Here is an 18401-nt window from a genome sequence, read left to right as displayed (position 1 = left end):
TAAGGATAGGAGAGGAAGGCTATTACCAGTGGTCGCCTTGAGTAGGAGGGAGAGAGAGAGGGGGGAGGGACTGAGTGTTACCAGTTCGCCTAACGCTCCGGCTAAACGCATACCAAATATGAAAATAGCGGGGGGTGACGCTCCTCGATGATAATATATATATATAATATATATATATATATATATATATATATATATATATATATATATATGTGTGTCATATATATATGTATATATTATATTTATATATATTATATATATATATATATGTATATATATTCAATTGTATTCCACATAGAAAAATCAAAATGTAAAGTTTTTCTTAGAAAATGCCCAACAGTTTCGTCCTCCAATGGACTTCTTAGAGCGTTTATTTAGGAAAGAGATAAAGTTTACAATGTATGTAGCCAAGAAAGGCCTAAAATCTTAAACATATGGAATAACGTTACCAAAACTAGCAATGACTCCTTCATTGTTTTCCGGATTATTACGAATTAGAGTTTTACTAATGGTACTAGGGTATGAAAAAGTTGCACTAAAACCAAGTAACCTTATTTGATATTTTTATATTTTTCATTTTTTCAACTACTATTCTTGTTTTATTGCTATTTTACTGCTGAATGGTTGCAGCTCAAACTACTAGTTTTTGGTAACTGTATTTCAAATGTTTAAGATTTTAGGCTTTTCTTGGTTGCATACAATGTAAACTTTATCTCCTTCCTAAATAAACGCTTTAAGAAGAGTCTGGTCCATTGGAGGACGAAGTTGCTCGGCATTTTCTAAGAAAAACCTTTTTCCTTTGTGGAATACAAATTGGATATTAAAGGACATTTGTAGCTTTATGCATGTATATGAATCACAGTAAGATAATAGTTTATAATATAGCTATGTGGGAAAACATATAGCTTTGTTAACATGGCAGAGGTGGGGTATTGATTCTAATTACAAATATCTGAGTTCAACAGTGTTTGTAAGGTCGGAATCAGTATCAACTTATACCTCACTTGTTGGCCAAGTTGGTTAAGATGTCACTGAAGTCCTGATTTCTCCTCTGTGCGCTGGTTCGAATCCACCAGAGGACGAAATTATTATCAACTATAAAATTCCCCTTTGGTTAACATATGAAAATGTATTAATTCTGAGGTAGAGCAAATTGGATATTTAAGGACATCTGTAGCTTAATACATATAGGAATCAGTGTTATGTGATAATAATTCATATATATATATATATATATATATATATATATATATATATATATATATATATATATATATATATATATATATATATATATATATATATATATATATATATATATATATATATATATATATATATATATATATATGTATGATGTATAACGGAATCACGAAAGTTTGGAACGTGATAAATCCATAAAAAAAGTTATAAGCCACGAAGGAAAAAATAAACAACGGAGTTTTCTACAAGATCTTTCGACTTCGACGTCCTTTCCTCAGCAGATCTTGTAGAAACTCTGTTGTCTATTTTTCCTTCGTGGCTTATACCTTTATATAATATATATATGTATATATATATATACATACATACATACATACATACATACATACACACGCACCCACATACACACACACACACACACACACACATATATATATATATATATATATATATATATATATATATATATATATATATATAAATGTAGCAATTGTAATAGCCATAATGACCTCAACTTCTTGAATTCTTCGTGCTTTTTTGGATATGCTTTTCACTACAAAGCTTTGAGATCCGAGTGCAATATGAAGAAATTATGAACTCCGGCAGCGGGAAACAAACCTGGGTTACTATAATCACAACGAGGTCACGTGGCCGCGTCGGAAACGGGACCTCGTCGTGATTATGGTATCGCGGGCTCATTTTCCGTTGCCAGAAATCATAATTTCTTCATATTTCTTGCACTTCGATCTCAAGGCTTTGTAGTGACAAGTTTTCCAAAAAAGCCCACAGAATTCGAGAAGTTATGAGAGTATTGTGGGTATTACAATTGCATATGTACATTCTACATATGCATACAAATATATATGTGTGTATGTGTATGTGTCACTTTTAGATTAAAGAAAGGAAGAAATTAAGCCTCCTGACACATGCAGATGTCTTGATGATGTTCGTGAAAGAGAGCGAAGAAGGAAACAGACGATTCATTTGCATTTATACACTCATTTTTTCTTAATTGTGGATATTTTGTAGAAAACGTTTTGACAATATATAACCACTTATGTATTTAAGAGCTTCTTCAATTACAGCAGCAGGCCTTTTTTCGTTGTTTTTTATCCAGAATCTGATTGTTTATACCTTCTGTGGGGCATTCAAAATCTAAATCTTTAAACAGTGAGCTGGTCAGGTATATTTCTAATGTCAATTCTCTATCTCCACAGTATTTTGAACGGCATGCAGACTCATTTGTCAACATATCATAATTGTTGCTCTTGGCAATGACGTTCGTTTTTTCACTAATTTTTGACATTATTCCCAGAATCAATTACCTAAGATTAAACTTAAATTCAACAACATCATGTAACCAAACAGATGCTCTAGGCAGTCTTGATTCAACTTTTGTGTCATGATGTAATCTACATTAAAAACCTCTCTAAGCATATTACAAAGACCGATAACCGACTGCTAGAAAGAATTTGTACAGACATTTTGTTTTCTGTGATTTTACTTTTAAAGAATTCATTACCTTTATGACCTTTTCCAAAGTATTTATCTGCAATTCTTTATTAATCCCAAAACCATTTCTCGCTGGTATATCGCCATACATGTTGTTTGAATTCATTATATCAAACCAGTCGTTTATCACTGAGATAAAATCAGAGGAAGCTTGGATGGAGTTGGAGTTCATTCATTTTACAGACCATTTCACGGATGCTTGTGTCAGAAATGAAATCACTGCCTAAATAAAAGCCTGAATCAATTAAGTTATTGCTGACTAATTTTATCAAATGGGGAACGTCGGCAAAAGCGTATATCTCCCTGTCAGCACTTGCATTCTTGAATGAAATCCTATTGACAAGAGGATCAATGCCAAATTCTTTCCACATGTGAAGATTGCCTGATCCCATGTCAGAAACAATAGCATGTCAGAAACATGCATCATGATTTCTAATAGCAACTGCTTTAGATTTGCTTCATCAAAGTTGAAATAAGTTGGTTGTTTCCACTTCCCTACAAGACCTTGTAGCATTGTGGCGAGCGCGATGAGCCCATAAGGGTGACTCAGGGATAATCCTCTGTCCGACTGACCTCTTGAATTGGCCTTGCAGACGGGTGAACGGTGTTGACCGCCCTGGCGAGCGCAAGAGGAAGAATGGCAAGAGGAGCAAAGCTCCGAGGAGACGTATTATGGAAACAGGGAATCAGGCACAACAATCAAATGTGATCGCGGTTGGTGGAAACCAGATTCATGAAACAGGTATTTCAGATCAAGCGCTCTATCGACAGCAGCAGGATGGGATATGAGGCGGATCCTGTGGCTGAGGCCAGAGGGCAGCAGAAGTTTTTCCTGAAGTTTGTTTGTGCAACCGAAAGTGAAATGAAGTTTTAGAAAGTGAATTCCAAACAAGAGAAAAAGAAGCTGCTAGAGAAAAGGTTTGGAGAGGTTACGACATGGTGTATTTTGAGGAGAAGTTCCTCTGTGCACAAATCTGAGCGGGCCAGACCTCACACACACCTACACGCACGGCCCCCTTCCCCGTTTCGAACAACTAAAGACTCTTGGGCTATCCGTAAAAGTTTTGTTTTGTTAAAAGATTATAATTCTATGAATTCAATAATATAGTCTATTTACTATTTTTAAATATAAAGAAAATGGTAAAATCACCATTGAGATCATTCATTAAGTATGTTGAGCATTATACAAACATTTCATCTCTGATGTATGGATTATCTCATCCAGCAGTAGAAGTATTGATAAACGTGAACATACTGAATTACAAGATGAAACAAAACCGTAACAGTGTTAACTTTACAACCGAATGTATAATAAGATTAGAAAGTTCAACCAAGGCAAACACAAGCTGAAAAATTATCCATAATTATTACTCATAGTCAGAATATTTTTCATAATGACTCGAACACGCAAAGTATTTATGAGACGTTCCTCCTAACCCGTCTGTCAGCAGTTTTCCTCGACAGAATATCACTGTCTAGAGACACTGCAGTATTTTTAACTAAAATATCTACAAAAATAGAAATTCTGTCATTTAACATTATTGACTGAAGTCTGTTTTATGACTCTTTCGATCAGAATTCTTTCGTGATTGCGCCTTTCGCACAAGTGGTCAAAACCGAAGTATATAGAATAAGGGAGCTGATTTTATTATATACCTTGGTCAAAACAACCCTTGAAACAATTCCAGCGTTACTCTTAATCTCCCGACGATTGCTCCTGCAAATTATGATAGCCAATTTCTTGCAGTGGAGGGCGTGTTTGTACAGTTATTCATGACCATTACAAACGATTTCATTCTATTTTCAGTTCCCAAGCATCATTATTACCCATTGTTCACACTTGCTGAAACATTGAATTTGCTGTGGAGTGAGCCACAGATTTGGTTGGCTCTCTAAATTCGTAATCAAATATGTTTCCCCTTTTGATATTGTCTTGGGAAGTGCTGGCACCTAAAACATCAGCTATTTTTTTATGCAATTCTAGTGGCTGTATTGTCGCCACAAGATTAGAAGACAAATTTTCCGTAAAGTAAGCTAAAGATTCCAAAGGAAGTGTAGCCAGTCAGGTGCATTATGAAGAATTTCAGGGCAAAAGCAAGCATGACATTCAAAGTATGTGAATCACAGGGAACATACAGCGCATGCGTATTTATCTTTAGCAGGTAGAAGTACTCCTTCGTTTTCGAGTCATGTGGTGTTCTTGATCATGCGGCTGATCTGAATCTGCCTAGCTCCAGTTGTCATACACATTTGAAAACTCCAAAGGTGCTCCTGCATTTTCAAAACTTCCCCTAAGTACATTCAATAAATCAGATCACAATCACATGTTTTGAATAAAATACATAAGCTCACCATATTTACAGATAGTGATGATAGCCACTTTGATAATGGTCTCTTTGTTCCAGAAATCATCCTTGAGATTTGGAGAGACAGAGCCATACAGAAGTAGCATCGCAACTACGTATTCCCTGAGTATGTACTTCGGAACTGCTACTGCTCGGTTTTTCATTGGTAGGTAGATACTACCTCTAAATGCTCAAGTCTGGGTACAAAGAAAAATGGCGAACACCATTTCACATATGATGCCGAAAGAATCAAAAGGGTTTTTGTCTCGTTCAGTTATGATTATTAAGAAGTTTCAGATTTGCCAATTACTCCTCAAGGTCACCTCAGTGGAGTGGCATCTATACGTCACAGAGTAATGGAAGAAATGTAAAAATATAACTATGCAATATTTAGCAGGTCAGGCTTTCATGATTTTGCCTATATGCCTTAAAGAAGAATTGACCTGGTTGTGGCAACCTTATTTTTTCACTGGAGTGGGAAACCGAATTCTTAGTCATTTTTCCACTGGAGCCCAGACGCTGCTCGGCTTGGCGATTCTTTCCCCCAACTCCAGAGGTCACAAGCGAAACTCGCCTTCCCACCTTTAGGTGCGGTGGCTTAAGAACCGATCCTGAGGCCTAGGAGGAAGGCAAGGTGGTAACCTTTCAAAACGTTTGATGGAGCTGCAGAAATAGTTGAACAGATTGATCCAAATTCTATGATGGCACGTGTGCACGCGATAGTAGGACGTTGAAGAAACTTTTACTCTGAAGATGTTGTCAGGCCTTTTGGTTTTTTGTCTACTCTTTTTTCTTTTTTTTTTGCAGTGTTTTTTTTTCAGTCCAGCAGTGAGAAGGTTAAAGTGGCAGTGAATGATGTCTTGCAGTATAACTGAAATTCCCCTTTGCCACAGGAAACGGTTCATTGATGAAGAAAGAGTTATGGGTGTGACTATGCATGTGCTGGGTTGTGCCCTTAATGTAAAATGATTTACCAAGATATTTCTTTACTGACCTATTTAAACAAAGGCCTCCCCACCTCCATCCCACTCACCCAATTGACTTGAATGACGTATTTCCAGTAACCTACGTTCTGTCACGAGAGAAAAATGATTTCCAGTAAGAGAAATAAGCCTAAGTACGATACCTAAAAAAAATGAATCATGGTTACAGTTACATTTACGTTGCCGGTTGATGGTAGTTAGCACACATTTCAAAGCTCACTGCTCTCACGAAAGCTTTCGAAATCCAGCATAATGGTATATAAATGAAGTGTGGAAATATGAAAAAATGACTGGAAGGAAATCCTATTTAGCGCTACAATACAAATATGGTTCAGGAAGGAAGGACACTCGCCTAAGAAAAGGTAGACGTAGTTGGTGGTGATGTAAGTCGTGACTAAATTCATGAGCAAGAGTCCACCCGCAGCTCCGAGAAAAATGGCCGCCTCCAGCACACTCAGCCGGATGGTCCTCTTCTCCAGGGGAGTCTCCTGCACGATGTAGCTCGTTACTGCCGACTGTTGGCATGTGGACAGACAAGGACGTCAGAAGGAGTATGTCTTTTCTCATTCTTCTGAGTTTGGGTTATGCGTCAATAAACATGCGCTTAGACAACTAAATTTTATCAATGCTCATAACTCTCTCTCTCTCTCTCTCTCTCACACACACACACATCTGAACCTTCATCACAGATAAAATACGACTGAATACTCTAAAGGCAACAGTGATCCCTTAAAAACTTATAAATCAGAGCAAGTTCACTAAACAGGTGTGAGGTAATCTTATATGGAATTAAACTAAGTAAAGGGCATCACTCCATCAACAGCTTTTAAAAGTCTAAGTATTTCCCTGGTTCTAACTCACTTCAGCAAAGCTGAAGGAAAACAGCTCAATTACCACTCTATTTTTCTACTAAACAAAATTAAATATACTGGTGATAAAAAGAAAACACTCATAAACATTTCAAATACAAAAAAATATTATCATTAAATTCAAATATTATAAGTGAAATTCACAATCTCAGGGAAATTTATTTTCATCTGAAAATAATACAAAGTTTGATTAATTCTTGAATTAATTATTAAGTAAAATTAAATCAAAACTAATTTATCACAAAAACCAAAAAAATTAATTAATCCAAAAACAGTAAATTATTCAAGTAAATTTGAAACTATTAAGCAACAACTAAAATCTAAAAAGAATTCTAAGTAAATGCAAATTAATTCACAAGTGTTAAACTCAATTAAATATGCAATGATTAGTTAATGAAAACACTTAATTTAATCAAATTGTGAATGCGAATGTAAACAGAAAAATGTGGAAAATACCAATATTGCAAACAGACTAAGCAAGCATTAATCACACAGAATAAAAAAAACACACTTCAATAAGAAAAATGGATAAATGCACAAAGAAATCACTTTAATAAGAGAAATGGATAAATGCAAAGAAAAAGAAAATTCACCAACACCAAAATGTGAAAAAATGGTAAAAAAGTTCCCCTGGAATAACCTAAGTACTTTCAGTACTTTTTACGTTTAAATTTAGTGCACTGAACTTAACAAAAAACTCTTACCTTGGTATACCAATTGTAAGAGGCCTATTTCGAAATCACCAATAAACAGTTACACACAAGGCGCCTGTTACACACTTTTACAATGTCTGTTCAGATTCCACAAATATACACTCGGCAATATTAAATAAATCTAAGGAATACCAAATCTAAAATTTGCAAGTGACCAACCACTAAAAAATTTTTACGTTAGTCAGTAAATCAAAATTCTCTCATACGCGCGCGCGCGAGAGAGAGAGAGAGAGAGTGAGAGAGAGAGAGAGAAAGAGAGAGAGAGAGAGACAGAGGGAAATATTATCTCTCTTGTATGGTAGCTAACTGGGTGAGACAGTAAACTGATAGGCTCAAAACGTTTTGGACTCGAAGTTCCTTTGCTAAATATTTGTAATTCTCTTTTAAAATGATAAACAAAGAAAATTGTATCTATTATTACGTGATTTATTATTACGTGATTTAAGACAATAAAAGTCTCTTAAAATAAAAGATATGAATATTTAAACTGAAAGCAAAGACTAAGTGACGTCACTTCCCTGGATGACGCATTCCTATATAGAATGTTCTAGTGATCTTACCATAGATGATGCAATCTTCACGTGGTTTCTCGACAAAGACACACAAGTCCAAAACAAGTCACAATCATCATAAGCTTGACAGGAATCCAAAACAAAACGGAGAACTCCGAGCTCCTCTTATCTCAAGTGATGACAGCAATTTCCTGCTTCGAACAGACAATGCAAATTTCTCTCTCTCTTTTCATTCTGTTACCATTTAACTTCAAATCATATTTTTTTGTGAATTCTGAACACAGATTATCAGAACATTAACTTTAAGCAAAAATAATACTGAATCTGAAAACATTACAAACACTTTTGCAACATTTCATTCAGTCACTGAGGGGAAGATATGCATTGTGGAAGCAACAGCATAAGAATACTATATTTCTACTACTTACATTTGATTTTGCAAACTAGTAATTGGTAAATTGTATTTTGTGAATTAAAGAATCTGGAAATTAAACCATCCCATCTCATATATATATATATATATATATATATATATATATATATATATAATATTATATATATATAAAAGGAGCCAATAAAAATGCCAAAATATAGAAAGAAAATATTATATTTCAGAGACTGCTCTACAGGTAGATGAATGAGAAAAGTTACAGAAAAGGTGGTATTTATACCAAGCGATCCATCCACAGGTAAGCCAATTTAGGTCACTCCTGCTGATAATCTTCCTTTAACCCTCTTAAGCATTAGTTGAATGAAAACTTTATCATTGACATCTGAATCCCATGCGCCCTTTGAGATGTTCATTACCTGTCTCTGTTTAATCAAAGCCGATTTGATTTTAAGACTCTTGTCTTGTACCGGCAGTAGCTGCTATAAATTATATGTGGCAAATTTTAGTTTATTCTGTGGGTATATTCATTTATATGGTTAAAAATAGCTGAGGTCTGTTGTCCATACCTAACTGACCATTTATGTTATATTAATCTCTGGGGAAGTGATTTTCCTGTAAATCCGATGTAAGACTGGTCACAGTCCAGGCATGGGATTTCGTAAACGCCTGTGTCCTTGGGGGATGCCTTTTGTTGGACGTTAATCAGGGATTTGGCTAAGGTGTTTGGGTAAGTAAATGCAAAAGGGTTGGATTTTCCTAGAGTCTGGGTCACAGTCTTAATCCTGTCCAGGTGTGGAATTTTTATTTTATTGTTGGGTGTCAGAGAGACACCCAACAACTACCTGGAACCATATGCTGATTGGAGAAGCGGGCGCATGATGTACTTCCAGTGGTTTGAAGTTGATAAATTCCATGTCCAACTTGTGACTGGAGGCAACGAAGTTCCTGAGAATGATGTATGGGAGTGGCTGGATGATGAACGTGGTGAACCTGGCTACCAACGTTTCTCCAACAGTGAGATAGCTGCTGTAGTTGCTGGTGAAGATGAGGAAGTGCCTGAAGACAATGATAATGATGACAATGACAAGGCTGTTTCATGAATGCCTTCGTACAAGCATTTGCACATGGCCTTTGATATGGTTATTGAGGTACTGGAGCACCCCGACATTGACCCTATAGACTTCCTGGGGCCTTTGATGCTACTGTACAAATGGAAGAGTATCGAAGGACTGTCATTGAGAGTAGAATTGTCGTTCATATCATTAAAGTAACCTCAACAGCTTCCTCAGATCCCAAACCCTCATGCACCCCACCCCTTTGCCATCCACTTCTTTGGTGAATAAGCCCTTCAGCTTGGGAGTGCACTTGAGTACTTCTGCTGCCTTCATTTATATGTGGGGCTCCTTCAGCTAATGACACCAGGACACCAGGGTGTAAATACTGGTGGTGAAAATGAAAATCTACGAGTTCTGTATTGTAGTAACATAAGTGATCAAGTCGATTTTGACATATTGCACAATCACATGAAACAGTTTGGCAAGGTAGATAGAATAAAATTACGAATTGTTAAAAGTTCTATCTCTTATGAAAGTTACATAGCTTTTTGCAAAGCTGAATATGCCTCCAAAGCTCTAGAGAATCTTGATGGTAAAAATGTCTTTGGTTCAGTTTGCCATGCAATGTTGTTAACATAAACAATTTGGAAGAGGATGAGACAGACTATGTACCCATCAAATTTAAGGTTAATAGCCAGAAACACCTGGCAAAAGATGAACCAAAATTGGTTTTTCATTTCGCAAACTACAAACAGGGCAAAGAAAACTTTTTATCAGCATGCAAATATCTACAGAGGAAGATTGGTGCCATTCCTAAAGGTATTATTAAAAGATATTGTAAAGGAGTCTTGATCAAAGCAAATAATGATATTCAAATTAAGATGCTTTCAAAATTCCGACCAAATGAAGATGGTAATATTTTAGATGTATCTCCTCATCGATCGTTTAACATTAAACGGGGTACAGTTTATAGCAGAGATCTATATGAGTTTGAAGAGGAGGAAATATTAAATATGTGTCCTGCATATGTCATTAAAATTAGAAAATTGAAAGGCACTCAGCATGCCATTGAATTGACTTTCATCTGCTCTTACTTACCGAAATTTATTGATATAGACCACTCTCGGGTTTGGATTAAGCCATTTAAATAGGGCCATATATCAAACTCCTGTACAAAACCAGGAAAGTGTTTTGTATGCTCTGGTGAACATGGAAAGGCTGATAGAATTGTCTCCATTGTACTGGCAATCATTCTCCCAATAGGAGGGGCTGTCCACAATATAGTTTCCAATAAGAAGTTGTTAACACTGCTCATAATAACTTTATCAGCATAGGAGAAGCCAAACGCTTGGTTCGAGGGGCTAAAAAAAAATACTGGATCCTCGTTTGCTTCCACTGTTAAGGGAAATAATGCGTTCCATCAGCCTGCTAAACCCATCATTAAAAACAGCACACCGTTTCAGGATATTTCAATTTCTCTGGTACATAATGAACGTCCAACTAAAGTGGTACAACCTGTGATTGATGAACCTCTCCCTGATCTGCAAGCAAATGCTGTCTCAGAGTTGAGCTCAACTGTTAAGGAAATCTTAACCAATATGACAGTTTTCAGTCACCCCCGAAGTCAAAGAAATGTGGAACATCCTCTCCTGTAGAGTTTAAAACTCAGACTTACAACAGATTCAATGCACTAGATGACCCCTTTAAGCCATTATCAACCTCACAGCCATTGGAAAAGATGTCTCAGTCCTGCTCCAATTTAAGTATGACCGATCTCTTCCAATCCCCTCAATCATATGCAGAAACAGCTACTTCTGAAGTAGAGGGAAAACATGCTGACTCTTTAAATATAGTTAAAAATTTAGATAAATCTAGTATCAAACTGAAAAAACAGGATGTGCAGGAAAAATGTTCAAACTCCCCATCATCCAATAAAAATAAATGTCTCCCAGGCACAAGACTTTTAAATTCAAGAACATTCAGCTGTATTACTTTGAAAACCCAGCTAAAAAAAGGACTTGGCTGGGCACAAGAATCACAGTTAAAATTCCAATTCGATATCTTCCAATGGAATTGCAAAGGCCTTAGGACTCGTTCTGAAGAGTTAAAATTATTATTGAACCATCAATCCAGGACTAAACTATAAAATGTATGTGATGAACCCCAGAGATGGTGATCGAGCTCATGGGGGCCTTGTAATTATTGTTAAAAGGTCTGTGCGACATACAAGTGTTCCTTTGAACATAAACCTACAAGCAGTCGCCATTCGAGCATACTTCGAAAGAGAGATTACTATTTGTTCTATTTACCTCCCACCTAGGTCAGAGATTACTTTGAATGACATTCAGGCGCTAGCTAATCAATTACTTGCTCCTTCTTACTACTGGGAGATTTTAATGCCCATAATAGTCTATGGGGAGGTGATACCTTGAATGCAGTAGGTAGAACCATAAGGTCTGGGAAACGGGCATCATTCCCCCATCTTGGAAGATAGCCATAGTAGTTCCAATCTTAAAGCCAAACAAAGATCCATATCAGCCCACTAGTTACAGACCAATTTCACTAACAAGCTGTGTCTGAAAATTGTTTGAGAAAATGGTGAACGCTCGTCAAATGTGGCATTTATAGGAAAAACAGATTGTTATCTTCTGTTCAGTTTGTGTTTAGGAAGAATCGTTCTACATTGGACCCTTTACTGAGATCATCAAATCAGATTCAGCAGGGATTTTCCGATCAATGTCAAATAGTAGGGGTATTTTTTGATCTGGAGAAGGCCTGTGATACAACATGGCGATTTGACATTGTTGAACTTCTAAATGAAATGGGAATCAGGGGCAATATGTTAAACTTTATAAACTTTTTTTTAAGGGAGAGACATATTAGAGTAAGAGTCAGGAATAAGTTTTCTTCTTGTTATGAGATGGAGGAAGGTGTCCTAAAGGCAGCATATTGATTGTTCCCTGCTTTGCCATTGCTATTGATAATATTGTGAAATCTGTTTCTGCTCCAGTTGGGGCTTCACTGTTTGTGTATGACTTTGCCATCTACGTCACCACATAAGGCGCTTTATCAGCCTGTAACTACCTGCAGAAGACAATAAATCTCATCAATAAATGGGCTGATGAACATGGTTTCCGATTTTCTTCATCTAAAACTATGGCCATTCGGTTCACCAGATGTACCCGCAATGAAACTATTCCTAATTTGAAACTGAAGGACTGTCTTATTCCTTACAAAAAAGAAGTAAAGTTTTTGGGCATGATTTTTGACAGCAAGTTAACTTGGCGTGGTCTCATTGACTCTCTAAAAACAAAGGTTAAAAAAGCCCTTAATATTTTAAAGGTGGTATCTGGATTCGACTGGGGAGCTGATAAGAAAAGTTTACTGAAGTTGTATGATTTCTTATGTAAATCAAAACTGGACTATGGCTGTCAGGTATATCAGGTAACCGACCCTTTAATGTAGGGATAACAGTGGAAAAGAGGAAGAAGATAAATGTAACTGTATTAGCTACCATAACCATGAAAACCCTTCCATTAACAGGAAATAATGTTGATACCTGTCCAATTACAGGTTATAAGTATTCATCCATCATACTAACACAGCTCGTTTCGTAAATTTCAAAAATAAACTGTGTAAATAAAGATGGCAACAACAATCTTTTTCTGAACCCTAATGTAATTTATTACACCAATTCGAGAGCGCTAACTGAAATGTCCATCAGTACACTGATAACCAAACATTTCATTGACCTACCCCTGAATAGATCTTTTTTCTTAGGGTGACAACAGATATTCATTATAAATCTTTATTACAGGAATTATTTTGACATCAGATAAATAAGTTTTTCTTGTAAGCATCATATTCGATCTAGTCAAAAACAAACCTTAGCTGTAGAAAACCTTGGATAAAGAACTTTTATATATAATAGAACTTGTTTTCTGTGGCAAGAGAAGACAAAAGAAAAAAAATGCCTTAGCTGTCTGTTAGTGCATTGCACGTGGTATGTTTCAATAATTCTGGCCCCATGTTCTTAAGAGACTACTATTTAGCTCTAAATGAAAGCTATACAGTATTTTGCAAAATGGTGCGCAGTGGAAGGCACTGCATTACACTGGCCTGCACTGTTTTCAAGGTCTAACATATAATACCTGATTTCAGGTCAGTTTTTTGCACTGAATCTAAAAATCATGCCTATTTTACTCAATCAGATCAAGTTAATGAAATATTAGCATATTAAAAATATCCTAAATTCTGATCTACTTGTAGGTGAATGAAACAATATTGAAAATATTAGACTGATTTATTCATAGCAGGCTTACAAAATATTTTGAATAGATAGCAAGAAGAGTATAATGAACTACGGAAGCTATTCATGGATGAATGGTCTCTTCAGGGACTTCTGTTTGTGCAGAGCAGGCACCAGCAGTAGTCGGCCAGAAAGTTGACATTCCACTGGCCTTGAATGCATTCCTCCATAACACTGATATCTTGGTGAAAGCGCTCACCCTGGTCTTCACTGAAGTCTCTGGAAAATAGTCCAGATGAGACCGGAGGAAGTGCATTTTCACTGACATGTGAGCACCAACCTGCCTTCTGATACTGGGAACATCTGCAGTTGCCAAGGAAGTTTGCAATAACTGACTTAAGGGACAACCAGGCAGAGAGTTCAGCAGTATTCAGTGCATCATCAAAACTAACAAAACTAACATCCTTGATGAGTTTCCTTATTTGAGGACCATCAAATATACCTGCCTTAAGTTTCTCCATGCTTCTTTGTCGAAACTTCTGATGGAGGAAAGCAAATCCTCTACATTCCCTGTCCAATGCCTTTACAAAGTTTTTCATGAGACCGAGTTTGATGTAGAGCGGTGGAAGCAATATCTTGCTCGGTTCATCTAGAGGGTGGGACAGAACGTTGTGTGACCCAGTGACCCAGGTTTTAATCCTTGTCTTGATGGCCACTCTTGTCTGACATAATGCTGGTCATCAGCACGGCTATCCCATAAGCACAGAAAGCATGGATACTTTGTGTAACCACCTTGAAGTCCTAGGATGAGTCGAAGAACTTTAAGATCTCCACAGATCAACCATTTATGTTCCTGGTAGTTCAGAGCTGACAACAGACGTTCCATGCTTTTGTGGGATTCTTTCATTTCAACAGTGGAGTGCCCATCAGGGATCGATGAAAACTTATTTCTGTTATTCAGAAGAATTGCCCTGAGACTTCTATTAGATGAGTCAATGAAAAGTCTCCATTCCATAGCATCATACTTCAGACCAAGTAATTCAATCAGGTCAGCAATATTGTTCCACCAGACCAGTGAAGATGCTTAGTCAAATGTGAAGAATTTTCAAAATTCTCTCTCGCGGTCCCGATACCAATAGAATGTGTGAGTAGACATTTCTCTCGAAGACGAGCACCCAGTAGCTGGCCAGACTCCTTGAAAAGGTTCAGGTCTCGTGTCAGGTCATTGAGTTCGGCTAGGGTCAAAGGCTCCAGTTGTTTGTCCTCTTCAGATTCAGACATTTGGCTCAGGAACAAGAAGATCAGGACCATGGGGGACTGGCTTTATGGCAGAAGGAACATCAGGGTATTGAACATGGTGCTTGTTCTTGCGACTGATGCCTTTTAGATTTGTCATGCAAAAGTACCAATCGGTAATGTGATCTTTCCCTTCCCTCCACACCATTGGAACACCAAATGGCGTACTCTTCCTTTTGCTGTTCCTCCAGCAAAAGGTCCCCTAGTTTGACTCCAAAGTAAGCTTGATATGTCTTCTTCACAAAATCCGTGATTTTTGCTTGACAGTCAGGAAGAACCACATGTCCACAGATGTAACAGAACATATTAGGATGGTTTTTACACTTCCGATCCATTTTTATGCATATCTAGACCTCAAAAGAGAAATAAAAAAAATTATTAAAGGTTACCCACGACTGGTTTTGCAAAAAGCAAAGCCCACAAATGCTTGGATAATTGCGATATTTTGGAAAAATATGCTGGAATAGAAATAGACTATATCCTAGAAACCAGACCTGACTCAGGAAAATGAGCTGCATTTTTTAATTCAGCATGCAAAAAGGGTCCTATATCAGTTGGAAAACCCTTGATATTTGTAAAAAAAATATTTGAAACTCAGGCCAGTGTTATTTTTGTTTAATCGGCGAGTAAGCCTACAAACTACTTTGTTAGTGTTGTTGCTGGTGTTCTTGTTGGAAGGGGTGCAAGGATGTAGAAAAGGTCTATGGAAAAGCCTAAAAAGGCCTGAAAAAGGTGTTTCACATTGCGCTAAAGATACAGGAATTTTAGGATAGGATATTTCTGATTTATTTATTAGAATGAAAATGTAAAAAATCATGTCCATGTAAACAGTACAGAAAAACTATTTGTAATGAAATATAGCATACTTATTTTAAATTTTCATGGTGAAACGATGCTCTATTTAGCATGTTTTAATTTACATTTAAAGTTAGGAAGAGAATGTTTACAACTTATGCTTGAAGGGAAATCTAGCATGTGTCCAGAGTAAGCTGGCGGTCGGATCACGCTTTGTTTGCTTTAATGTCTGTATGAAGTTGTGGCGGGATCACAAGCTAAAAACAAAGGCAGAAAGACTTCCCCACATTTATGTTAGTCACTTCGGCTGTCAAAAATTCCCTCAGCTACACTTTCCCCTTTACGTTACTTTTTTCTTACAGGACAATTGGTTCAAAAAACTAAAAAACAACCCTCGAAACACATTTACTCACCAACAAATCAACATCAAACACCACATATTACTCACAACTCGGCAACAAACTTAAGCACAACAAACTCAATTACTCAAAAACCAAAAGTCAAAAAACACAACTTATACAAAAAGATCATACAAACTACTCAACTAACAACTTCTTGGCTGACCGCTCTTACTGAATGCTCTCGACTTTCTGACTGCCAACCTGCGACTGCTGAGCATGTTCGGTGGCCGAACCACTGACGAGCAAGATGCCACCAAACAAGCAGTTCACTCAGCAACTACCCATTCATCATTCACAATCCCTCTTCTCTCTTCCTCTCTATCCTCTCTCTCTCTCTCTCTCTCTCTCTCGCTCTCTCTCTCTCTCTCTCTCTCTCTCTCTCTCTCGCAAGACTCCATGAGAACGTTGTCAAATGCAACCACTACATCATTCCTCCATAAAGTGAAAATGCTAATCTCTCTGTTTATAGAACACTGCAATATCGTAATGGATGGTTGCACTTTTCTGTGTAATAATCCTGACGAGAGAGAGAGAGAGGAGAGAGAGAGAGAGAGAGAGAGAGAGAGAGAGAGGAATCGCACAAAAAAATTAAACAGTTTTATGAAACTGAGTCAAATGAACGATCTTTGTGGAGACTAATAGAAACGGAATTACCTTGAGTGTGACATAACCACCCGTGATGCCTCCCAAACAGACACCGATAAATACCAGCTGAATTGGGCATGTCTCAAAATAGGCCACCAGGACACACGTCATTGCCCACGCCACACCCCCGCCAGCAGGAGCTGTCATCAAAACCTTTCTTGACATCCTGATTTGGAAAAGATATTCATCAAATAGATATATACATATATACAGTCAAAAAATCACCTTCACTGCTACCTCCCGCTCTCCTGTGCTTCCAGGGTGCTATGCACCTCTTTCAATGCTTCCCAGTGGAGTCTGTCCCCCTTTCCTTCTTACTCCCAACATTTCCAAATTATATACATCCTTTTCATCAGCCTCTTGTACTCCAGTCTTTCTGCCAGACCAGGCCACTTCAAAATTGATCTATATTTTCATCTTTGCCTACTTTTAATTAAGTCATTGTCGCTCAACACTATCATTATCCAGTACTCCTGAATACCCATACTAATTGGTCACTTTCATTGCCTGACCGCAAATACCGATCTTCACCGTGTACCATCTTTTATTTTATTAAAATTTACTTTTATATGTAACCTTAGTCTGGCTAACACCCATTTTCAGAATACTCCTCTTGCAACCACTTCCAAACTTCTGCAGCTTCTCTTCATGATCATTTTATATTGTATTAGTTTCAAATGTTTCCTATTTCACGGACTGTTCATTTTAGTACCTACATCTACTGCACACTTATTACCTTGACGACTCCCATCACTTGAGCCTGATCCTGCACCAGCTCCTGAATCACTGTTTGAGTGACCTCATCCTAACCCACACTTGCCTAAATCTGACTTTCACAGAAAGTCTTCTCTTACCGGCACATTCTGACCCACGTCTTACCTTCTCCATACAAATTCTGAAGGTTTTGAGCAAATTACCCGCTACTCATATACCTTCAATAACCTCCACAGTACATCCTATCAAGTCTATGAATGACAGTTTTTTCCCATTACTTCCAAGCTTTAGAAAAAACTGCCTTAAAATTTTAGCTACATACTTTTTAAAAACACAACTCTATTATTATCAAACCTATTATCTGTCTTACTTCATCATAAGCCTACCATACATCGTCCTAGGTATATTAAATAATGCCATGCCCTGTCATTTTTACAGTTAACTTTGTCACCAATTTCCTTTTCCACACAGGAACCTTCATTCCTTTCATCCATTATCCTGAAACCTCCTCATCTATATCCAGCCTGGTCAACTACTCAAGTTGCTGTCAACTCCTGGTGCCTTTTAGCCTCAAATTGTTTCAAATCAATTAACCTCCTCATCAGCAGTCGAATTTACACTTACCCTTCCAGTCTTACATCATCCAGATCCGCTTTTCTTCTTTCTATCATTCATATTTGAAAAGTGTGCTTCATATTCACTCTGTCAAGATATAAGG

General features: G+C 37.1%; 1 protein-coding gene across 1 annotated transcript in view; it reads right to left on the bottom strand.

Annotated features, from left to right (window-relative positions):
- Nucleotides 1-18401, bottom strand: part of LOC135200240 (uncharacterized) — a 61290-nt gene that overhangs the window by 7661 nt on the left and 35228 nt on the right. Inside the window, 2 exon segments of the mRNA XM_064228689.1 lie at nt 6396-6558; nt 16979-17135. Of these exon segments, the coding sequence (XP_064084759.1) occupies nt 6396-6558; nt 16979-17135 (320 nt within the window).

The sequence above is a fragment of the Macrobrachium nipponense genome, chromosome 26 (assembly GCF_015104395.2).
Source record: "Macrobrachium nipponense isolate FS-2020 chromosome 26, ASM1510439v2, whole genome shotgun sequence".
Taxonomy (NCBI): domain Eukaryota; kingdom Metazoa; phylum Arthropoda; class Malacostraca; order Decapoda; family Palaemonidae; genus Macrobrachium; species Macrobrachium nipponense.
This window is presented reverse-complemented; position numbering and strand designations above follow the sequence as displayed.